Source organism: Triturus cristatus, chromosome 4_2 (genome assembly GCF_964204655.1).
Source record: "Triturus cristatus chromosome 4_2, aTriCri1.1, whole genome shotgun sequence".
NCBI classification, from domain to species: Eukaryota; Metazoa; Chordata; class Amphibia; order Caudata; family Salamandridae; genus Triturus; species Triturus cristatus.
Window position 1 is genome coordinate 501,900,331 of NC_140586.1, and position 25,011 is coordinate 501,925,341.

Here is a 25,011-nt window from a genome sequence, read left to right on the forward strand (position 1 = left end):
CTTCGGTAGCATGTTTGGGGAGCGAACGGCAGTTGAGAAGTCCCAACTTCAAAGGGAGTGTGGTAGATTTCAGGGGGGGAGTCGGATTGCATCGAGGACAGAACGAGAAAGCATTACCTGCGGTGAGCGTGTGGTAGCAGGTAAGGATGTTCTTAGGTCGAAGGGAGCGCAATATATCTGCTGTATACGTCACTCGGTCCTGAGGGCCACCCGGCAGAGTAACGGTGCCTAGGGCCGTCCGGGGCCGGACGGGCCCAGACGGGCTTGCCTTTGGCGCGCTGACGGCGCGCCCGCTGCGCGTCCGGTGATTGCACATCCTTATAGGTAAAAAAAGGGGCGGGTGGGTGTGGCCTCAGGTGGGCGTGGCCTCGCTTCCTCGCCGTGAATGGCGGCGAAGAGTGATTTCCTGGCTATCTTCGTTGCAGCGAAGGGGTCGCTGTTTGTGCGTGACTCTAGCCCGCTGCTGGGATGCTTGCCGGGTGAGTGCGCTTTAAAAATGCAGTTTTACGTGGTGACACAGAGTAAACAAAGTGACAATTTTTAAAATAATCGGCGGTCTCCCGGCTTCCGCCTCAGGAGATTGAAAGGGTTCTGGTAGCTTAGCGCTGACAGCAGCGTATTTATGCTGTGGGAGTGGGCGTGGCCTCAGGTGGGCGTGGCCTCGCTTCCTCGCCGTGAATGGCGGCGAAGAGTGATTTCCTGGCTATCTTCGTTGCAGCGAAGGGGTCGCTGTTTGTGCGTGACTCTAGCCCGCTGCTGGGATGCTTGCCGGGTGAGTGCGCTTTAAAAATGCAGTTTTACGTGGTGACACAGAGTAAACAAAGTGACAATTTTTAAAATAATCGGCGGTCTCCCGGCTTCCGCCTCAGGAGATTGAAAGGGTTCTGGTAGCTTAGCGCTGACAGCAGCGTATTTATGCTGTGGGAGTGGGCGTGGCCTCAGGTGGGCGTGGCCTCGCTTCCTCGCCGTGAATGGCGGCGAAGAGTGATTTCCTGGCTATCTTCGTTGCAGCGAAGGGGTCGCTGTTTGTGCGTGACTCTAGCCCGCTGCTGGGATGCTTGCCGGGTGAGTGCGCTTTAAAAATGCAGTTTTACGTGGTGACACAGAGTAAACAAAGTGACAATTTTTAAAATAATCGGCGGTCTCCCGGCTTCCGCCTCAGGAGATTGAAAGGGTTCTGGTAGCTTAGCGCTGACAGCAGCGTATTTATGCTGTGGGAGTGGGCGTGGCCTCAGGTGGGCGTGGCCTCGCTTCCTCGCCGTGAATGGCGGCGAAGAGTGATTTCCTGGCTATCTTCGTTGCAGCGAAGGGGTCGCTGTTTGTGCGTGACTCTAGCCCGCTGCTGGGATGCTTGCCGGGTGAGTGCGCTTTAAAAATGCAGTTTTACGTGGTGACACAGAGTAAACAAAGTGACAATTTTTAAAATAATCGGCGGTCTCCCGGCTTCCGCCTCAGGAGATTGAAAGGGTTCTGGTAGCTTAGCGCTGACAGCAGCGTATTTATGCTGTGGGAGTGGGCGTGGCCTCAGGTGGGCGTGGCCTCGCTTCCTCGCCGTGAATGGCGGCGAAGAGTGATTTCCTGGCTATCTTCGTTGCAGCGAAGGGGTCGCTGTTTGTGCGTGACTCTAGCCCGCTGCTGGGATGCTTGCCGGGTGAGTGCGCTTTAAAAATGCAGTTTTACGTGGTGACACAGAGTAAACAAAGTGACAATTTTTAAAATAATCGGCGGTCTCCCGGCTTCCGCCTCAGGAGATTGAAAGGGTTCTGGTAGCTTAGCGCTGACAGCAGCGTATTTATGCTGTGGGAGTGGGCGTGGCCTCAGGTGGGCGTGGCCTCGCTTCCTCGCCGTGAATGGCGGCGAAGAGTGATTTCCTGGCTATCTTCGTTGCAGCGAAGGGGCCGCTGTTTGTGCGTGACTCTAGCCCGCTGCTGGGATGCTTGCCGGGTGAGTGCGCTTTAAAAATGCAGTTTTACGTGGTGACACAGAGTAAACAAAGTGACAATTTTTAAAATAATCGGCGGTCTCCCGGCTTCCGCCTCAGGAGATTGAAAGGGTTCTGGTAGCTTAGCGCTGACAGCAGCGTATTTATGCTGTGGGAGTGGGCGTGGCCTCAGGTGGGCGTGGCCTCGCTTCCTCGCCGTGAATGGCGGCGAAGAGTGATTTCCTGGCTATCTTCGTTGCAGCGAAGGGGTCGCTGTTTGTGCGTGACTCTAGCCCGCTGCTGGGATGCTTGCCGGGTGAGTGCGCTTTAAAAATGCAGTTTTACGTGGTGACACAGAGTAAACAAAGTGACAATTTTTAAAATAATCGGCGGTCTCCCGGCTTCCGCCTCAGGAGATTGAAAGGGTTCTGGTCTTAATGACCAAATTGAGTGGAACAAAGTGAGCAGATAGGTGGTCACTAACAAGCTGAGTATAACACCATGAAATTATGTCCACATTATCTGCACTAATCCTTGATGTTCCATTTTTGGCACAAATAGTGGAGTCTTACCCATGACAGGTTAAGCTGCATGTTCCGAAATAATCTACTTGGGGTATACCTGCTCTCCAATGTGGTCACCTGGTGGCTTACGGGCCGTGTCTCTGTCCCTCCCTTGTTTTATTGTTGAGGGCGCCGTGTGTAATATGTGTATGGTTCACACATTCACGCATATGTGCTCCACTTTGCAGTCTGGAGGTTTCCTAATTTCATTAATCCTGAACTGATTTCTTCCTTCTATATTTATCTTTGGCAAGATGGCTGCCGCGTTGTTCATCTTGTAGTAGAGATCTGCTTGTCCCATTTGGTGGTGGTTGGCTGTGAGCAGGACCATGTCCTTGACATATGGGGTGCTAGCCCGCTGGATTCGGGCTTTTGGCTTAAATCATATGGCATACTCTATAACCGCCCGTTGGTTGGGAATGATTGTTTCAGCGAGTTCTGAATTACTTGAAATCGGGACCTTAGACCACTTTAAGATGGCCGCTGCATTCCCCTCAGCATATCGAGACAATCCGGGTAACCGCGTAGTCTCGCGAGATGGCGCATGAGCCGTCCTTTGAAAACAGACACAGTCGCGCTGTTAGCTGTTCCAGTGTTGAGGTACCGCCTGGTTGTACAGTGACAGGGTAAGCTGGGGGTATATGAGCTATTGAGAAACGGATGTCTGCATCATCGGATGTTGCGTGGACGCTGCGGTATGTAAAGACCAAGGTTATTTTTAAGCGTGGCACGAATAAGAGGGGTGTCATCTTTGAAGCCAGTTCAGCTGTGTAAAAATGTTTGATGTGCTGACGTGATACATCAGAAATGAACGGTTTAATCGCTGAAAGGGCACATGGTTGAGTAGAACGATCAACCTGTTAGGTGAATGATCTATGAGAGATCGAGGAACAGTAAACATACAGAGACTGTGCCGGATTAGACTAGGTATATATGGTCTATACATTTTTTCTACAGGTGCAGGCACCAACTACGGTCGTGCTTTGCAGAGCAGGAAGGCGATAGTAAAGAGTTTAGAACGCCCCTGCGACTGGTTGGTGGCTGGTATGTGGGCCCATAGCCCCAACTAGGTAATCAATTTAAGCTGATTACAATAACCATTTTTTGGATGGGCAGTGAATACATCCCTCGCCGAACTGATTAAGCTGTATGTTTGTCTATTTGTGTTTGTCAGTCCTTTTTAAAGGTGTGTGTCCAGAGAAGGTGATCCTTAACCCCTTCTTGCCCTGATGAATTTGCCACAAATTTTATTGGCAATGAAACATGTTGGCCGTCATTACTAAGGTATGCAACATGCTGTGTTTTTAAATAGTAGGATAGACTCCTAACCAGAATAAAACAATTATTTGAGAGTCTATATACCCTCACCATTTTTTACTGTCTTTGTCTGCACAGTTTGTGTCTCTTTGTTTTTTACACTACACCGTCCTGTGTTATGTGTTTTTTCACTGGACACTGCACACTTTTTTCTCGAGAGAGAGTTGCCGATGATGAAATAAACGTGGGCACGCTGGTGAGAACCAACCAGTAGCTCCTCTGGTGGTGCGCACGTGAGGTACTCTCTCTCTACACATTTTTTCACCTCTTTAGCATTGAGGGTTTCTGTAGAGTGTATCTTTTTGTGGACTGACTGCACATTCTCCTTCATTCTGACTTTTCTTACCCACTTAACTTTTTAATTTTGTAGCATTCTGGATGGGTTGTCTCCATATAATATGATATAAATGAGTGTTGGAGGTTTGTGATAAAGCACACTTCCTCTACCTTGTCCAGAACAATAATAAAGTTAGGCTACAGTGTGCCAGGACTTTTTTGTTGAAACTATTGTTCATTGGAGGGCGTTCTGGCACGTTTTCCCTCTCTAGTTCCTTTGTGATTGAGTATCCAAGACTGCTACCAAGGCAGTCTCGGTCCCATTTGCGGGACGAAACCCAAATTGGACTTCGTCCAGCAACTCATTTTCCTCAACATACCTTGAGAGAGATTTTGTCACTACCCTCTCCGAAATCTTATTTGGATAGAGCAGCAAGGAGATGGGTCTATAAATAGTGGGGCACTGGGGATTCAATGATGCCTTCTTTAGCAGAGGAGAGAAAACAGCCTTTTTCCAGCAGTCCGGGACTATCACTTTAGTTAAAGATAGACAGCAAATATGATATAGATGCGTAAAAAGTTCACCACCAAACAATTTCCAAAACTTGTGTGGGAGTGGGTCCATAGGGGAGCCAGAGGAGATGCCAGCAGCAATTGCATTGATTTCCTCTTGTGTGGGATTCTGGAAATAATCCGGAACTGTCGTGTGTTCCCTAATGCTTATGCCACACTTTATTAAAGTGGCATCACCAGTGTACTTGTGCGCATCAGCATCTACAGATTATTTAAGTCAAATTAAGATTTTATTGATTTTATATTCAAAGAAAATTGCCAAGTCATCACATAATTCTTGTGAAGCCAGAATTTTAGATTTGGCACAATCTGGATCAGACAGACCTCTTACTAGGCTAAATAAAGTATGAGTTTTATTACTTGAATGTAAAATAGTCTCCTCTAAATATTTAGCCTTGGCTTTGCCTAGCGACTCTTTGTAAATGTGAAGCAAGTTTTTTAGAGCCACTTTGTCTCCAGATACTTCCTCCTCCATTTCCTTTCTGCTTGTTTGCAGCTAGTCTTCCTCCGCCTCAGCTCTTCATTGTACCATGGGGCAGATGGCTTTTTACGGCTTTTGACTTTCCTCAAAGGTGCTAGCTGATCTAGCGAGTTGGTAGTTTGATGGCTTCCACTGAATCATGCATGACATAGCTGTCATCGACAAGCAGAGGGAGGTCCGAAGATTTCAATATTTTAGACCACTCTCTACCAGTTCGAGTAGCAGACCTATGAATGTCTTGTTGTTGGCAGTTAACTACTTTCAAGGAAAAGAGGACCAAACAGTGGTCTGTCCAGCATTGTGGAAGTATTTCCTTTACAGTTGTAACGTTTCCATCAGCAAAAATGAGGTCAAGCACATGGCCTTTCTGGTGAGTGGGGAATAGTACCAGCTGGTGAAGATTAACGTTCTTACAGGCTTGACAAAGCTCTTTAAGAGCTGCATCAGGGATGCCATTCTCTCAGAGGTTAAAGTCTCCGAGGATCAATAGCTTAGAGTGAGAGTGCGATAAATTATATATTGCATCAATCAATTCAAGATGAACCTGAGCAGCTCCACCTGGTGGTCTATAGCAAAGTAGGCTTGTACATAGGACACCACTCGTGTCTTTGCGTGAGAACCCCAATGATTCAACCCCCGGGATGTCCTCTATACAAAGTTGAGTAATGTTCCAGATGTCCTTATAAAAGAATCCTACTCCTCCTCCTCTCCCATCCCGTCTGGGTTTATGGCAGATTTTATAGCCTGAGGGACAGGCTAGGCCAAGCTCAACATCTGTCTACTCGTGTCCAAGTTTCTGTAAGAAACAGGACATGGAGGTTATAGTCATCTAATAGTATATAAACCTCCATGAAATGTTTAGTCAAAGATCTGACATTGATTAATCCACAGTTAAGGGTCCCTAATGTTACTTTCTTAAGGAAATCCGTACCAGTTTCAGTGCTGCTGTCATTAATCGTAATGCTGTCCCTCCGAATACCAAGCCGGGCAAGCTCAACTCTAGAATAAACCAAGCGAAGAGCAGCATGGCTGGTGCTGCGTGCGTCCGATGCGCGGACAGGCGCAGACAGGCTTACCTTTGGCGCGCCATCGGCGTGCCATCGGCGCCCCCGCTGCGTGCGCGCCCTTTCACCGCCTCCATTAAATAGGGATGTGCAAATAACAACTAGAACGCTACCCAAGATGGCCGTGCTCCGGTGACTCGCTCTTACAGACGAGTACACCAGCACATCAAGGGAGCGAGAAGGAAAGTGACTATGTGCGGTAAAAGAAGAAAGTTGTGCCAGTAATTAAACAATATTTTCGTTTTTTAAAAATGGTCTTAAAAACACACACTGCCCTGCTAATCAAAATAAACAACATCAATTTTAGTATCAGTCACATTTTCATCTATCGCAATGAACGCGCTGCGGGTAATCTTTTGGCTCCGTACGTATATTTTATTATGAAAATTGTCAACAGAAAAGTATATTATGTCATCAGTGCATAGAACCCTAAAAGCGACTCATGAGAATTTTTCCCATATTGCTTAATCAAAAACATATTGTGGAATGGGCTCCCATGATATACTGAAATGGTAACATCTTTTTTTCGTGTGTGCACAGATGATTGTCACTTGTTACACACATGTAGCCACGCACGCTAATTCTTGTGACTGTGGTCTTGAATGAGTCTATTCAAGTGGCTAAGCCTATTTCTCATGGTTCTCTTGTACATTTCTAATGGTTTAAACCCAGATCTGTGACTGGGGGTGAGTGTCTGAAAGGTTTTGGCGCCCCGTCCATCATCTCCTTGTGTTTGTACATTCAGTACCTTGATATCCTATTACAAAAAATGATAAAGGTTGCTGGAGTAAATGAGATATCTATTAAGAGTTTTTTGGTCTAATTTGCAACTGTACATGACCTCAAAATATACGGAGTCCTGAGTTCCTTGAGAACAACAACATACAGAGTACCACAGAGCTCTCTTCTCCTGCCAATTTTATTGACTCTTTATTCTAAACATGCAGCCCTAGGGTATGGACTGCAAAATGGGGTGGTAGAAGGTTCTTCCACCTCACCTGTAATCTATGGAACACGTTACCACTTAACCTCAGAACCCAAATTAATACACAGACTTTTTAAAAATCTCTCAAAACATGGTTGATGTTAGTCCGGTCTTAAGCCAGCGCCCCCCTTCTATATGACCACACTGCAATTTCTAGCACTAAGACGCAATGGTATTCACGCACTTTATAAAACCCCATCATTCATTCATTCATTCACTTTATGAGCTGTTGGCTGACAAATCATATTGGTCCTGATAAGACTCACATTGTTTTTTCTCTTCAATATACTTTAAGTAGACTAAAACTAAAGAGGCCATTCTTGCATATCAAGGAGTGCCTACTTGAGAAATTATTTTATTTAAAGGTTAGTAAAACAGAGCTGGTAATGACTGGCTCAAATATTGTAATATCAAGTTTGTTTCTATAATGCCGAAGTGCCTCCTGGTGTGTATAAATACAAAGGATTTAAGAACAGTCAATGGCTTGTGGGAGAAAAGAAGGTGAGATTTAAGCATCTAATTGACCTGGCACAACTAGTGAGGACCAGTCTAGAAGGCTATCACGGGTAAGGGCTAACCAGTTGTCTGTTAAAGGAATGGGTTTTAGTGATCTTCTGAATTTGAGAAAGTCGGAGTCTACTGTTGGAGACAATGGAAGGGAATGTGTGTGTAAATTTCATCTGTTGGAAATGTTATCTTTTGTTTTTTTGTCTTGTGATTGTCTTTCAGAAATATTGAGTTTGCTGAGATTTAATGTTCTAGATAAAAAGGGTTGTTACTATCTGGAACATTTTGAGGCTGCGCAGCACATAAGTCATTGGTGGGGGAGAGAGGCCACACAAAAAAATTGTTGACTGTCTTCTGGATCATGGTCAATGTCAGATAAATGGACCGCAAATTTGTAGAAGCTACTTTGCAATATCTTCAAAGTTGCCTCATTTATTTGGTGGCAGAATTTCAACGGTTGATTGGTGAGTGTCTGCATCTTGGTTTATTGCTCTTTGGAGACTCTTGTCACTGCTCAGAATTGTGGTCTAAGTTTCTACATTCTGGCACAAAGTGGGGGTCAATGAAGCATAGGAAACCTCTATACATCTCAGCTTACAGAGAGCGAGGGAGGCCTTTGAGGATGTTAACATCCCATCGGACACCAGTGTCTGTTCCTGGACACAGTAGCTTTTGTCACAGCTCCTCAACCACCCCAGAATCACGGGGAACCTTGTGCTTTTACAAGGTTTTGTCCCCATTTATGGTCCAATTTGAATAAGTGTATCCATTATTAGATCTCATCCTTGTTGTCTGTCTCTCAGTTTTTCCTCTTCCAGCATTATCTATGTTCTTTTTATCTAAACCCACTTTGTCCTCAGTAAGTTTGGAATGTAACCACTTTGTTCCATGTAAACTTAAGGAAACAAAATCTACTTGTGAGAGATTGGGTTGTTGGTTGAGGAGGCTGTGAGCCCTTCTCAAGCAACAGTCATAATCCCCGTCAGGGTGGACCACTAAAAGTCACTAAATTACCCTGTGCTTAACTCTCTGGTAGCTTGGCACAAAAGCAGTCGGGCTTTACTGGGAGGCAATGCGTAAAGTATTTATGCAGCACACAAACATTAACAAAGTGAAAGCACAACACCAGAAAAATCCCACCCGATATTGTAAAAATACAGTACATTTCAAGAAATGTTATGGCACTAAAATGACAAATCTAATCAGTAGAACCGGATTTATAAATGTATTACATTTAAAGTGAAATCTAGTGTCTAAAAGATCAAAGCACCAACCGCAGATATCCAGTCGTGTAAGATGGGGCAAAGTCGAAAGTTATGGGTGACGGCAATGGAGCGCGTGTCGGATACAAGAAGTGTATTGGACCCGGTCTCTGCTTAAGTCCGGACTTAAAAGAAATTTCATAGAAAAATCTCTGAAAAGGTAAAGTATAGCGGGCAAGGCAGCTGGCGGTGTCCAAGGAGGAGAAGACGTAGTCTGAGAGCCAATGGCCAAAGTCACTGTGAAGAATCCTTAGTGTGTCCTTTTTTTGAAGTCAAGGATCTCCAGTGGCAGGAAGCTGCAGGCTATAGCAGACGAGTGTTCTACAAGGCTTGATACCCCTTCTACAAGGAGCGACTGAACAGGATTTGTTCCTGTGGAGAAGGCCAACGGGCAGTGCACCTTTTGCGGATTGACTAGCAGGTTGGTCATGGGCTCCTCTATTCTCAGAGCCCTTTTTGGTTGAAAATGTTTTAAGTCCTAAGTTTTGTATTTGGGCTATCTGGCCATTTTTATCATAACTTCCAAGGGTGCGGGACTGGAAAAGCTCCACTTTGAAGGTCAAGACTCACTCGGACATGGCCCAGGTTCGGGTTCAAGATGGTTGGAGACTTTTCTGTCCCTGAGGCTCCGATCAGGAGGCCTGCCACTTATGGAAGTCCTAGGCTCAAGGAGAAGAGCAGACTTCCATAGCAAAGCGTTCCTTCTAGGTGCAGCAAAGCAGTCCTTCTGAAGTACACAGCAGCAGGCAGTCCTCTGATGGTCCTTCCACAGGTGCAGGAGTGAACTGAAGAGTAGGTCTGACTGTCCTATTCTTATGCATGGTGCCTCCTTTGAAGTATGGTACGTGTCTAGAAGTTCTTGTATTAAGTGCTTGGAATTTTGTGCCTGTTTCCAACCATTTGTTGAAGTTTGGTTTGTTGTATTGGAGGTATTCATAGAGAACAAAGCTAGCCCCAAATGGCTATGGAACTCATTGCAAAACGATATGTAGCTAATGCAAAGATGTAGTTGTAGTTATAGTTATGGGTGTGTGAAATTTGCGTTTGCATAACGTAAAATTAAACCAAAAGTATGTAAAATTATGTGTAATTACACAAAATGTAAGTCCTTCATTTTGCACTATGTTGTAGCACGAAATGTGTACTTGTGTCTGTGTTTGACACGAGGATGCAGTTAAACAGCACCGTGAGCAGCCGCTCATGTTCTCGCTTTCCCATGTGTTTGCACTAGAATTTTTCCATGAATTGTACCTTTTATGGCAAATTCCCAAATTACACCAAAATAATTTTTATTCCGCACAGGCCCAGTTACATTATGAACTGAGAACCAAGAGAGTATACAATAGTTCAGAAAACAGTATCCCAGTGGGGTGGATTGCTACAAGAGGGAAGAGATACTGTTAGGCATGGTTCGACGGTTGTGGGGTGTCCAACATTTTCTAAATTGAAGTAACCAAGTAGCAAGTCTGTTTTGCGAGTGAAGATAATTCCCTAGACTTCGTCCAAAAGCAGTGGCATTCTTTGTGTACACTTTTTAGATTATTTTTTTTGGGGAACAGATGTAAGATTTATTATTCTAACTCCAATGCAACTATCTTTTTAAAAAAAAATTAAAATGTTTTTGGGAAATTGAGTTAAATCAACAGTAATGCAGTACAGTAAAAGAATTTCGGTGGCATGCATTGACAACAATCTTGAGTCCACTTTTTAGATTTTAATACTGGCCACCAAGGTGCTTTAGTTGAGCATGCATTGATTGACAAACTAAGTTCTGAAGCCATTTAATCCTCATCCTCTTGTGGAGGCTTTTAATGTAGACTCTTGCTAGTAGAAGTTAACCCAGTTCTTTCAGTATGAGGAAGATGTGCTTGAATTTTCTTTGGTCCGTGATTAGACATGCCAGTGCATGCAGAACAGTTGTCAGGACTCTGTGAAACTAATGAATAGACCGTTACCTATGCTGATCTGTAATAAGCAGAGGACCTACACGATAGATCAGGTATTTGTGAAAGGATGCGGTTAGAAATGGCCCTCTTTAGGGTGCTTTCCCTAGGCAATGTAATATTCGCAGATGCTTGCAGGTGGAATCTTTTTCTGATAGTATTTCATAATTTTACGTTTTATTGAGAGTTCACTAATAACATAATGCTGATCGAATTTGAAGAGTCTATTGAATTAGGTTGGAGTGGAAGAATTATCCATTGAATTAGACTAGAGTGACAAAATTATATGCGGGTTAACAGTAGCATAATGCTTTTTTAAAATCTGAAGTAAAATACTGGTTAGATCCTCCACATGATGTTTGTTAAACTGTTCTATTGATTTCTAATATTTTGAAGTATTATTTCCTTGTTCAATTTTAATGTAATGTGCACATTTTCAGTATAAAGATTCTTTATAGGCTTTTTTTGTGTTCACAAGAGAATAATCCCCCACCCCTTTTTATTTAGTATAGTTTGTCAGATAATTTGCTCATGAATAAAATGTATAGTCTTCAGATATGAGCATACATGCTGCTTGTGTATATTTCCCACCATTTTGTTTATGCGCCTAACCAATTGGCTTTCCACCTGTAAATACCATTGACTGAGTAGGTTCAGTGAGTTATAACACTTTTGACCCTTCTTTTTTCTTTTTAGTGCCAAAAAATGCTCAGAACAATCTAATTTTTGATGGATTTGTCATCCTAACGTGTCTGACTTCCTTAATTCTTTGCACACGGTCAATTATTCTTGCTGTGAAACTACAGAAAGTGAGTAATTTAGTTTATTTGATGTGAATGTTCTGCAATTCTCTTTGTGGATTGTTTACAATTGAAGTAACACTGTACTCATTTAATCACAGTACTTTAGCGAAGAATTTCCTAATGCAGTAAGCATGTTCCATAAAGGAATTCCCTATTAAGTTAGAATTAAATAGAATAGGGTGGCAGTTCTAATACCAAATAAAGAGTTCTGATTAAGCTGGGAAGTATTCACAGCTGTAAGTCAGCAGTAAATAGGCCTAGCAACCTCCCATATAGAGAGATATTCTCAAACTCCGAGAGGAGTCTCCAGCAAATGTGTGAATGAGGCCCCTTCTTCTCTAGGAACACGCATTAATATAAACTAACAACATTTTAGATTGCAACAAGTTTCTTTTTCTCTCTCCGCTGCATCCAATAGGATATTAGTTAGCTCTTGGGAATAGGTGAACTTTTAATCTTCTCATATCTGCAAAATGGGCTACCAAAGCCAGTCCTTGAAATGATACATAATCCACCATTTGCAGTTCAGACAGTTCTTCTCAGGAGTCATCTTTCCTGTTGCCACATTTCCTCCCGGTAAAAACCTCACCATCAGTTGTCTAATACAAAACAAATGCCTATTCGCTAACAAACAAAAGACTTTAAGAAAATTGCATCTGCAGCAAAATAGAACACCTCTCATGCAAAACAGCTCAGCATGAACAGCAGGCTTTCAATGTTAATATGGCATCAGAAGTTAGACTAAGTTAAATCAGCACTTTCACTTCACTTATAGGCTTATAACATGATTGCCTACTAAACATTTGCATTATTATATGTGGCCTATTTAAACATAAACATTTGCACATTTTAATGACAAATGCATTTTGTTGACAGCTTAAATGTTGCTACTGCAAATCTAATCCAGCTACCTGATATCTCAAGGGCTCCTTTCTGTATGTAGATGAAACTAGGCTAATGATGGATTAGAACCCTCTGCCACTTGACAGTGGACTGGGAGGGGAGAAGACCTGGAGCTTGTGTATGATCTTCGTGTGAGAAATGAGGAAACCAATCTGGAACATTCTACCCCAGACACATGTGAAATGAAATGATGGTCACAAGTGTCCTGTGAGCCACAGTATCAAAAGCTGATGAGATCCAGCATCATGAGAAAGGGTGAACCAACTTTCTGACACTGTGCAAAAATTGCTTCTCACTGCCATAGACACGTGTCTTCACCCCTCTCTAAAAACAGGATTAATAACCATCGCCCTCCAGCTCCTTGGTTTACTGACATTCTTAAAAGGGAGAAAGCCAAATACCAAACGCTGGAACGTAGATGGAGAAGGAAGTACGCCCCCAAATTAAAAACCCTCTTTAAAAAGGCCAAACAAATATATCATAGTCTCTGTAAATCAGCTTGTGCTGAGTATGTTTCCACAACTATCTTGGATGCCCTAAACTCCTCAAACTCTTTTAACATGGCAAAAGGAACTTGCTGGCTCTGTAACTTTAGCCAGGCCTCCCCCCTCAACAAACAACAATGTGAAGATCTGGCATACTTTTTCACCCAGAAGGTTGAAAATATCTATCTGGATATGGCAAGCGCCGGGGTGATAACCCCCTTCCTTTGTCATCTGCCAACCCCCTCCAATCGCTCATGATACATCTAGAACGTACACTATTCATCCTGATCAGGACTTATCACATCGCGCTCGTTCGAACATCCTGGAGTCATGGCCCTTACTTAGCGCAGCCTCCTTTAAAAAACTTTTAGATAGTACCAAATCTGGATCTCCCAAGGACCCCTTGCCAATCTCCGTGTTAAAGCAATTGGACTCACCATCCTTGCGTGCCATCATGGACCTTCTTAATGCCTCCTTGCAGGAAGCCATAGTTCCATCTGACTGGAAGCATGTTATGGTGGTCCCTCTCCTAAAAAAAAGCCAACGCCGACCCAGGGTTACTTTCCAATTATCGGCCTATTTCCTTACTACCAGCTTTTTCCAAGATCTTGGAGAAACATATCCACATTCAACTGTCCATCTTTGTCAAAACCAATAAGCTCCTCCATTCATCACAATCTGGCTTTAGAGCTGGTTTTTCTACAGAGGCTGCTTTACTAGGGGTAGCGGAACGGCTGCGATGTCACTTGGACGTCGGAGATACAGTCGCACTCATTTTATTAGACCTGAGCGCAGCGTGTGACACTACATCTCATACCATACTGGTCAATACACTTAGATCTTTGGGCATCAGTGGTTCTGCCCTGGATTGGTTAACTTCCTATCTAGCCAACCGCACCTTTCAAATCTTTCCTCAACATCCAGTTCCGATTACCCCTCCTTACTCCTTGCACCATGGGGTAGCCCAGGGCTCAATCCTTAGCCCCCTACTCTTTAATCTGTATGCGAGACCCTTAGCAAACGTTGCGGAAGAGACTGGTTGGCCCTGTTTTCCTATGCCGACTACTCCCAAATCCTTTTCTCTCTCTCCATGGAGAGTGAGGCCAGGCCTTCTCCCCTTCAGCATGGCCTGGGCAAACTTGCAGCATGGATGCAAAAAAACTACCATAAGCTCAATGGAGAGAATATCGAGGTCTTGATTTTTGGAAAAGAGAAAGACCTCTAGGGCCCACAACATTGGCCCAGTGAAATGGGAGCACTTCCTCGGCCCTCCAGCCAAGTCCGCAACTTAGGCGTCATTGTTGATGACTCGCTTACAATGCACCATCAAGCAGTCAGTGTCCTCCACATGTTTTACCATCTTGAAGTGGTTAAAAAAGAATCTCTGGATGCTGCCTGAGTCTACTAAAAAAAACAGTAGTCCAGGCTCTTATTACTTCAAGACTGGACTACGGGAACATTCTCTACCTTGGATCCAACAAGGAAGTGACTCACAGACTGCAGATGGTGCAGAACACCGCAGCCAGACTACTTTGTAGGGTCCCTAGATTCGCCTCTGTCTCTAGTCATTTGCGAGACCTTCATTGGCTCAGGGTAGAGAACAGAATCAAGTTCAAAGCCCTTAGCTTTATGTTTAAAATCAAAGCAGGAGTCGCCCCTCAATACCTGCAAGCTCTGGTCAGCCCTTATGCGCCCTCTCGGTGTCTTCTCTTCCACCCAAGTGAAATTTTCGGTGCCGAGAATCAGACTGTCTCGAATGGGAGGTAGATCATTTGCATATCTCTGTCCCTTCTTGTGGAATGCACTTCCTATAGCTATCCGGCACGAAACGGTCTACACGCTATTTCGTAAATCCCTCAAGACATGGCTTTTAAATCAGTAAACAAATAGGCTACCTCTCCTTCTTTTTGGTATTTGTCGGCCCCGGGAAACCCTTTTTGGGTAGCTGTTGCGCCTTATAAATTCAATAATAATAATGAGAAGGCAAGTGCCCACACCATCAGTTGCCCTCGGGATGTCAGCAACCACCAGACACTAATCAGTCCTGAGTAGGTTGTTTTTTCCACATGTTTCTGCAGTTTGAAAATGTTTATTTATTTAACCAAAAAATGAAAAGTTGAGGTTTGGGCTAAAGTTCTAAAATGAGGGTTCATCCAGAGTATTCTTCAGAAATCGAGATATTACCACAGTTTTTGAAGTAGTTGAAAAGCATGAAAAGGCTACATGCCTCAGTGCAAAGATTGAATACTATACCTCGTGAACGATAGCTGCATACAACTAATGGATGATAAAGGTGATGCAAATCCACCAATCACTTGAGGGATAGATGGGTCTTAGGTTATTGCCCTTTGCATGTAGACTGCCTCACTACTCTACTAAAGCGGTGTCTGCCAGACCCAACTTGCTTAAATACCTCAAGGGACAGCTTTTCACCAATGCCAGACTAGAGGTGCCCTCCAGATTCTTCCTTCGACAACCTAGCAGCATTCAGTTTGTAGTCAGCTGCCACTGGGTCTTTCAGATGGCAACTATGAATGGTACCTACTTTCTCTCAACACTAATGTTAAGTATTCACTGGACAGCAAAGGTTCCTCAGTTCTATCTACCACTCTGACCAGAGAAGTTGAATGAAAACTTTTACAAAACTTTATTGTAGCCAGCTTGGGGCATGATGTGCAATGAAATGGTCTTGACACAAGGGCTACTGGTGACAAAGTCAATGCAGCAACTAAAACAGTGGGCATATAAATATAGACAATTCGTTAGATGACTTAACAGAACTTGAGTTTCAGGACGAGTAAATATGTTTGTGGTACAGTTATGTACATAATGAAACCGTAGCTTGCTGGATGGCCAGAAAAGTGATAACCCAGTAGACATAATGTGAAATTCAAAGTAGCAGTTCATGACAATGGCAGTGCAATTCTATGAATAATGAGATTTCCTAAAGCTTTAACAGGATGGGGAATCAACAGAATCAGTGAACCTCACTTGTTTACTATTATCCCTAACAGTATGTTCTCTTTCTTGCAGAGATTCGTACAATTCTTCCTGGAGAAGTACAACCGCCGTGTGTGCAAGGCTGATCGCTTGGAGTTCATAAATGGCTGGTACATCATGGTGATTCTCAGTGATCTGATGACAATAATTGGATCAATCTTAAAAATGGAAATAAAAGTCAAGGTCAGGGTTATTCATTTTATGTTTTCAAAACATGAGGCTCACATGACCAAATATTATCCATGCATATTTTTCAAATATAGGGCATTGGCTGAAATGGGCTTGTAGACCAGTATCTGGAATGTGGAATTAAATTACATTTATGAAATTGAAGCAATTGTCCTGGATTAGGCATAAGATATAACTGATGCAAGGGGGTATGGCATTTTTATAGTATGTACAGACGGGCAGGTGGCAGAAACATTGCAAGGGTCAGCAATGTATGGTATAGGGAGAGGTGTGGTGCAGCTGAATCCGGAGCACGGGGCTCACGGATTGATCCACGGCACCTGCGGCAGCTCAGCTCAGCACCCTGTGACTCTTGGGCAATAGCTCACTTAATCTTCTCGATGGCCCACATCGCCTTGAGACACCTAGGGGTGATTACTTTGCGCTGTACAAATACCGGATACAAATCTACATATAACGTAAAGAAAAGTTGCTGACAGAGTTCATAACTAGGTCAAACTAAGGATGATGCTGTGTGTTAAATGGAGAGCGAAAATGCCTATATGTTGTGTGTACATTCATGAATTTAGTTTGGATATCCTGGCCAATTCAAGGCCCACTTTTGCTAAAAATAAAAATATATTTTTCGATGAGTTTAGGAAAGGTAAAATATTGTGTCTATCTGACATCAATCAGAAAGCTTTTAATGACCGCAAAAGACAAATATTAGGATACTTTGAAAATGTGTTTGAATTCATGGACAGAACAATCAAAACAAATATTTATGTTAAGTTACGAGACCGGAACATTACGGGACAATTAGATCAGTCTGATCTGGGGCTCGTTTTGATACTTGCCCAGTTAAGTTGGGGGAGCTAACATGTTAGTACACTTAATTTGAGAAAGTGATTTTACACCTGCATACCTCATCTGAACAATAGAACCAATGCACAGCAAAGTAACAGCATCTGCTATTCTCGTCTATGTCTGCAGTCTGATAACCCCACTGAGCGAAGGCTGGATGGGCCTTCCCTGTAGCCCTTAGCAAAGGAAGGTGATAACTGCTCAGCGAAAACCCTCAGCCTTGAGTCCTTGAAATGAAGTTTCCCTTTGTCATCACAATCTGTTCTTTTTTTTATATGTTGTATCTGAACATTGTTGAACATTTTCAAAACAAACAGCAGAAAAGCCCTGGTATCCTTTTATAAATTTGCATTCTGTGAATGCTAGCCTATTGTTTAAAAACAATAAACGGTAGAGGGAGTTATGTGATTATGAAACCTTGTACACTATTTAAAAAGAATCACCAGTAACTAAAATGTAATTCAAACAGATAAACATAAATCTATTGAAGCAGACTTAATTATTGGGCTGCAGTGAAGAACAGCATGAATACATATGCATTTATATTTTAAGCCTATATCTAAATAAACAATTTATATAATTTAGGAAGGGAGATACCTGATGGAGAGCAGAAGGGCATTGGATTGTGAGGGGCATCACATTAAGGCAAATAACAATATGAGGAGCCTGGTGATAGTTGAAGGCAATTGGTAGTAGGAGGGGAATGCAGAGTAGTAAAGAAAATAGACATGTGGTCAGGCCAGAAAGTAAAAATAATGTGTTGATTGAAAAAGCTTGTAAATGGTATGATCTGCCTGGTGAATGGGACCTCTTAAGCTGTCTGGCTCGAGCTGATGCCAACACATACACACATACACATAGATGTACAGAAGGGAAATTTTAAATATCCCCATTCAGCCATTTGGTTACTTAGATTCAGTTAGCAATAGGCTTTGGATAAGAAGACTTACCTTTAGCTGTTTTATCAGTCCACAGCATTCTGGCATTCAAACACTTAAACAATAGTAACTATCCGGATTTGCGCCACCTCCTGCCCAACTTTACCTTTATGAACTCTCTCCGTGCAACCCCATTCTGCTTTGAGGCTCATCGGTCTGTGATGTCTGGTTTTTGTTTGTTTGGCAGGGGCGTGGGGGGGAAAGGTCCGAGGAGCTGCAAATTGCTATTAGACCTCACTTGTGCTGCCTCCTCTGTATATGCTTGCTGTTTCTTCTTATTCTAACTTAACCCTTCTCCTGCTTCTCATATATTGTAATATTCTTAAGTATATTGTACTTAGTCCTACACCTATTCTTATCATGTCCACTTGTACTACTCATTGCTTTCTTACTCTAATTTCTGAATATAATCTCATTTTATACTTACCCCTACTGTAACTCCTACTTGCGACTAGTTCTATTTGTGTTTCTCCTTATGCTACTAGTTCTATTTTTACTCCTCCTTATGTCTATTTCTCTTGTTCCTGCTTTTCTACATACTCCTAATCCGGTATTCATATAACTATATTCTCATTCTCCTATGTACATCTGTTTACCCATCTCCTTACATCCATCATCTGCCATCAACAAACAATATCCATCCAGCCCAATACACATTCAAAATTAGCTAGACATATTGCCTTTTACAATGCTTGTTTTCTTTAAAAGCCTGTAACATAATTTTGAGCAGGCTTTATTCCAGGCATGATAGTCCTGTCACAGGTTAATTAATGTACTTTCTGAAATTGGTCGTTATTCTACGAATATGCCTAGACTGGAAACATAATCAGATTTCACTAAGTGGCTAAGCAAGAGTATAAGAACCAGTCGACAAGCTGTGATGGTATGCTTAAGAGGAGGAGACGTGCAGTTAGCATGCCGCTTTGAGCAATTTATGGAAGTGGTGGGGGAGAAACTCACTCGTTAAACACCTTTTTACCGCAATATTAAGACTTTTTAAAGCGTCACTGCACAGTAAACAACACATATTTAGGTTGCCACTCACCCGGACGACACATGCTCCAGCATAACGGGCAACCGCAATCTTCTACAGTCGCTGTCCACAAAGCAATTGATAATTGCACAGTTACCCCCACACTGAACTGAGTATTTGTTTAATCAAATTTTAAGCCCTCTAGATGTTAACTTCTTTCCAAAAAACTCTCAGGAACTGGGAAAGGACAGCATTATCAACTCACTTGGCAATTTGTAAATATACTGAAATGCTGAAACCCCTAATCAATGTACTGTATTAGACAACAATTATTGATAATTGCATCATTGATGTTAGCATAATGCATGGATGTTTTATGGAATGTAATATTTTTAATTAATCTTAAATCATTAACTTTGCTGCTATAACGTTTCTTTTATGAGAAATTTGTAAAGGTTTTAATTGACCAGACAATAAACTAAACTACTACAATAAACTAAGTGGCAAATGCAGGCTGGCTACTGTGGTAAAATGACCAACAAAATGCTGTTCAGGCGTAGTACCGTTTTAGGAAAAGCCCACCAGAAATTGAGAGGGACACATATTCACAATTCTTTTACCAGTGAAAGGGGTTGTTTTTAATTGCAGCCAGTTTTGTACCACCAAGCCTGTACGTTGTTGAAGCCGTCTGTTCCAATTGCATCCCTGTATACATACATTCTGCATCACCTGCCCAGCACACAATTCTGTCCTAAATACTACGTAAAGTGTATTTGAGGTTTCTTATAAATGCTTGAGTGTATCAGTGCAGTTCGAGATGACTTGAAGGATCGGATCAGCGCACTATATTTCACCACCATTGCTGCAGCTGAGGTGAAATAAACGCTACAAAGCTTTTCTGCAGACCTATCCATTAAAGAACGAACCCGACTGGACATTAGCATGGCTAACTTTGCTCACAATATTAAGTCTTCTTCAGCGGAGCCTCTTTGGCCCTATAATTAGGCAGAAGCATGAACTGATAAGGGTATAAAGATTACGCGTAGCCTAAGAGTTCTGTAGTGATCTATAAATCCATTTTTCTAGGCTAATGGCAATGGTTCTGGCATTTGATTGTCTCGTTCTTATGGTGCTTTATTCGTCTGCAAATATTTGGAATTTCAGAATCCCGTTTTGTATTAATCTTCAAAACATTTTCAAACAAAGGGGCTCCTTATGCTCTACATTGTGTTCTTCCAATTTAGTCGCTTTGCCTAATAATTGCATTTACTTCATAAATGGTTTCCTCTTTTTTTTTTTTTCTACACGTTAGGTTTAGAATTTTAGAACGAAAAGCCTAAACGTCATAAAGCTGCTGTATCTTCATTGTAATGTAGCTGTTAAATTCTGCAGTATTAGTTCGTCAATTTTTCGTAAATCTATTTTACTAATATGAACGGGTGTTTTTATGAAAGTCTCAGTTCACTTAGTGGCTGGTAATTTCTGTGGATGTTTTTAAAAATGGATGTAATCCCAAAGTTTAGGACTAGAACGCTCAGTGCATCTACAATCTTATTTGGGGATTAGGGCTTATTATCCTGGCTATCTTTAATATCTGAGTCTTTGATTTACTGCTGATTTGGTAGAATTTTAGAGACCTAATGATAGCACTGCAGTTGTCAGGATATTGAAGCTATGACGGGTATGGTCTCCCATGTTTTTAAACTGGTGGGGCCTAGGTGAATCAGTTAAGAAGGGGATTGCTCCTGCTGATCTGTACTTTCTTTTTATTTTTTTATTCTTTTTATTGAAATTTACATACTGAATGATTGAATGAATACGCACTTGTATAGAGCATGGCTACCCAAGTGCATCCCAGCGCTTTCTGTGACACCTTATCATTCACCACTGCTCATGCAAAGAGAAAGGTCTTCAACTGCTTCCTGAACCGGAGATAGTCATGTTCAAGACAAATGTAGTCTGGAAGCTGGTTCCAGAACTTGGCAGCGTTGTATGGGAACCGTCCACCTCCCGTCCTTGACAGTTTAATTCTAGGGACTGCAAGAAGTTGTTTATTGCTAGATCTGAGAGTCCTATTGGTGCGATATAATTGCACCATGGACTGAATCATAGGAGGGACTTGTGGATAATACACATTGCCTTAAACCTGATTCTTTCCTGAACAGGAAGCCAATGCAACCGACTGAGCGCTAACTTAGCAGAATTACGTTTCAGGACATTCATTAAGAGGCGGGCCGCACAGTTCTGGACAGTCTGTAAGATCTTAGTGGTTCCTTGCGGCGCACCTAAGTAAACTGCATTCGCGTAGTCCAGCCGCGATAGAATAAGAGGTGGACCAGCATACGCCTGGCTTCAAACGGAAGAAGAGGAAGAATCTTCCTTATCAATCTAAGAAGACCATAACAGCAGCAACTTTACGTGCTCGTGCTGTAAAGTTGAGGTTGCAGTCAAACCATACGCCCAAACTCTTAATTTTGTTTCTTTGGTACAGGAGGGGGGCCAAGACAGCTGGGCCACATAGGATCTAAATTCATGGGGGCCGCATGGCCCAGTATCATAGTTTCTGTCTTGGCACCGTTAAATTTAAGAAAGGACAGATTCATCCACTCAGAGACCTTCACAAGGCAGGAAGTTAAACCTGGTTCAGCTTTGTCTTGCTGACTAAGGGATACCACCAACTGGGTGTTGTCAGCGTACGTGATAGTATGGATCCCCCAGGGGAGTACCACATCCTCAAGGGACCTCATGTAGTTGCTAAACATGGTGGGACTCTGAGAGGACTCCTGGGGGACTCCACACTGCAAAGGCATCTGCTTCGAAAGAACATCCTCTTCAAAGACCACAAATTATCTCTCTGAAAGGAAGGACTGCAACCATTTAAGGGCTGTCCCTGCTACTCCCACCTCCCTGAGTCTTTGGATCATAATTTGATGATTTGCCGTATCAAAGGCTGCGCTGAGATCTAACAAAATGATCGCAGCGCAGCCTCTATTGTCCAAGATTTTTCTAGACTCTTCGACCACGGCGAGAAGGGCGGTCTCCGTGCCCTGGTCTCGGTTATTTTTCTCCAGAAAAGCTGCCAGTATGAAATTAACATATTTTTCCACAAGTTTACGAATTCCTGGCAGCAAAGAGATGGGGCGGTAATTCGCCCAGTCCTCCGGATCTAAATTGGACTTTTTCAGAAGAGCTTTGACTCTTGCTTGTTTCCAGAGAAGCAGAACCTGCCCCATTACAAGGGAGGAATGTATTACGTCTAGAATAACTAGAGAGACGATCTCTGAGACCAGATTAAGAATGGGCGGAGGGGCGGGGTCTGCTGGAGATCCCGATTTGAGCTCCTTCAAAAGTTTCTGCAGAGCCGGTAGGGTCAGCGGAGCAAATTCCTCCAGCATGACTTGTTGTGTAGGCGATGGAATATTTGTATCCAGGTTAGTTTGCTGGAACGTAGAATAGATGTTGTAGACCTTTGTGGAGAAAAAATTTGCTATTTCATCACAACGCTTTTGAGCATCATCAGATTCAGTAGGTGGACTAGGAGGAGTGAGAAGGGATTTCAAAATTTAAAAAATGTCCCTAGGAGAATTGGATGCAGAAGCAATTTTTCCATGGTAGTAGCAAGCTAGAGCGGCTTTTATTTCATTTTTATAAAGCTTAAGCGCTTCTCTATAATTGCTCTTGCTGATCTCTGTAAAACCCTTCCTCCATTTTCTTTCGAATTGTTTGCAAGAATGTTTAAGCTGTCTACGTTTGTGGGAGTACCACGCTTTCTTATTGGGCCCGACTCAATGGCATCATTCTTTCTTGGGGAGAGCAGAGTCCAAAGAGGACTCCAGCCAACTATTAAAATTGGCCTTAGCTGTTGTAGGATTGGCGTGAGGTAAAGGGGAACGCTCCTGGAGGACGGTATATAAGAATTCCTGAGAAAGTGCAAGTAGGTGAAAAGCTTATACCAAAGGAAAGGCTCTCACAGTCCGATAAAGGACTCATGGTAGATCTACATCCATAAATATTTTTATATATAATGGTAATCCCCCCACCACGGCCACTGGCACAATCTTGTCTAAGGATGGTGTAGTTAGAGGCTAGAGCCTGAACCACATCGGCGTCAGAATCCTTGCTGGTGCAGGTCTCCGTCAAAAAGAGGGCATCTGGGCTCACCTCTTCTAAAAGTAAATTAATTTCACTGGAGTGTTTAGGAAGGGACCGACAATTGATAAGTAACATTGATATAGATTTACCTTTGCCATCTTCAGTTGCCAAGGGGAGTGTAGTATGAGAAAGCTTAAAATTAAAATTACAAAAAGGGCAAGAAATATTCCCCTCTTCCAAAGACATAGTATGCACACACTTATTCCTCATCTCACCTTTAATCCTGAGGAGCCGCTCCCTGTTATAACAATGGTCGTCTGAGAGGGATTGGACAGGGGTTCTAGCCCCTAGCCCTGTCCTGGCGCAGACGGGCTTGTCTTCGGCGCACCCGCTGCACGCGTCCGCTGCGCGGAAGCGGCATCTGCTCAATTTGAGGCCGAAAAAGCGGAAGTGCGCGTCAGTGTCCAAAAAACACAACAGCTTCAGCCCACAAACAACGCTCCCAACGACCGCACCAACGCCCCCCACCACCACCCTCAGCGCCTGGACCCAGATCAACACAGAAGACACTATCTGCACGATGAACTCTATCCACTCCGGATCTCCGACCGACCCCTGCCCCCACCACGTCTCCAACAAGGCCGACGCTGTCATCGCACCCCACCTGTGGGACATCATCAACACCTCCTTCGACACCGCCACCTTCCCTGAGAGCTGGAAACACGCCGAACTCAGCGCTCTACTAAAGAAACCAACAGCGGACCCCACCGAACTCAAGAATTACCTCCCCATCTCGCTCCTCCCGTTCCCAGCCAAAGTCATCGAGAAGACCGTCAACAAGCAGCTGGCTGCCTTCCTCGAGACGAATGGATCCCTCGACCCCTCACAGTCTGGCTTCCGAGCCAACCATAGCACCGAGACCGCCCTCATCGCTGCCACCGATGACATCCGAGCCCTGCTGGACAACGGTGAGACAGCGGCCCTCATCCTCCTAGACCTCTCCGCGGCGTTCGACACCGTTTGCCACCGCACCCTAGTGCAGCGCCTCAGCAACATCGGAATCCAGGAGAAGGCACTGGAATGGATCATCTCCTTCCTCGCTGGAAGGACACCGAGAGTTTGCCTCCCACCGTTCAGATCTGCAGCCACGGAAGCCATCTGCGGCATTCCCCAGGGCTCCTTGCTCAGCCCCACCCTCTTCAACGTCTACATGAGCCCCCTTGCGGCCATCGCACGCCAACACAACCTCAACATCATCTCCTACGCCGACGACACCCAGCTGATCCTCTCCCTGACCAACGACCCAGCCGCCGCCAGAACCAACCTCCACGAAGGGATGAAAGACGTAGCCGAGTGGATGACGACCAGCCGCCTGAAACTGAACTCAGACAAGACGGAAGTCCTCATCCTGAGCTCCTCGCCCTCCGCCTGGGACGACTCATGGTGGCCCCCCGCCCTGGGCACCGCACCCAAACCGACAGACCACGCACGCAACCTGGGCTTCATCCTGGTCTCCTCCCTCTCCATGACCAGACAAGTCAACACCGTCTCCGCGTCCTGCTTTAACATCCTGCGCATGCTACGGAAGATCTTCCGGTGGATCCCCACCGAGACTAGGAAGACGGTCACCCAGGCCCTCGTCACCAGCCGACTGGACTACGGCAACGCCCTTTACGCCGGAACCACCGCCAAGCTCCAGAAGAGACTCCAGCGGATCCAGAACGCCTCAGCCAGACTCATCCTCGACATCCCCCGACGCAACCACATCTCCAGACATCTGAGAGACCTGCACTGGCTCCCCGTCAACAAGAGAATCACCTTCCGTCTCCTCACCCACGCACACAAAGCCCTACACGACCAAGGCCCGAGCTACCTCAACAACCGCCTCAACTT

At 43.9% G+C, this 25,011-nt stretch overlaps 1 protein-coding gene across 1 annotated transcript in view; it reads left to right on the forward strand.

Annotated features, from left to right (window-relative positions):
* Nucleotides 1-25,011, forward strand: part of MCOLN2 (mucolipin TRP cation channel 2) — a 320,208-nt gene that overhangs the window by 166,829 nt on the left and 128,368 nt on the right. The window contains exons 8-9 of the mRNA XM_085602080.1: nucleotides 11,589-11,701; nucleotides 16,117-16,266. Coding sequence (XP_085458206.1) covers nucleotides 11,589-11,701; nucleotides 16,117-16,266 — 263 coding nt within the window. The remainder of the gene's footprint in view (nucleotides 1-11,588; nucleotides 11,702-16,116; nucleotides 16,267-25,011) is intronic.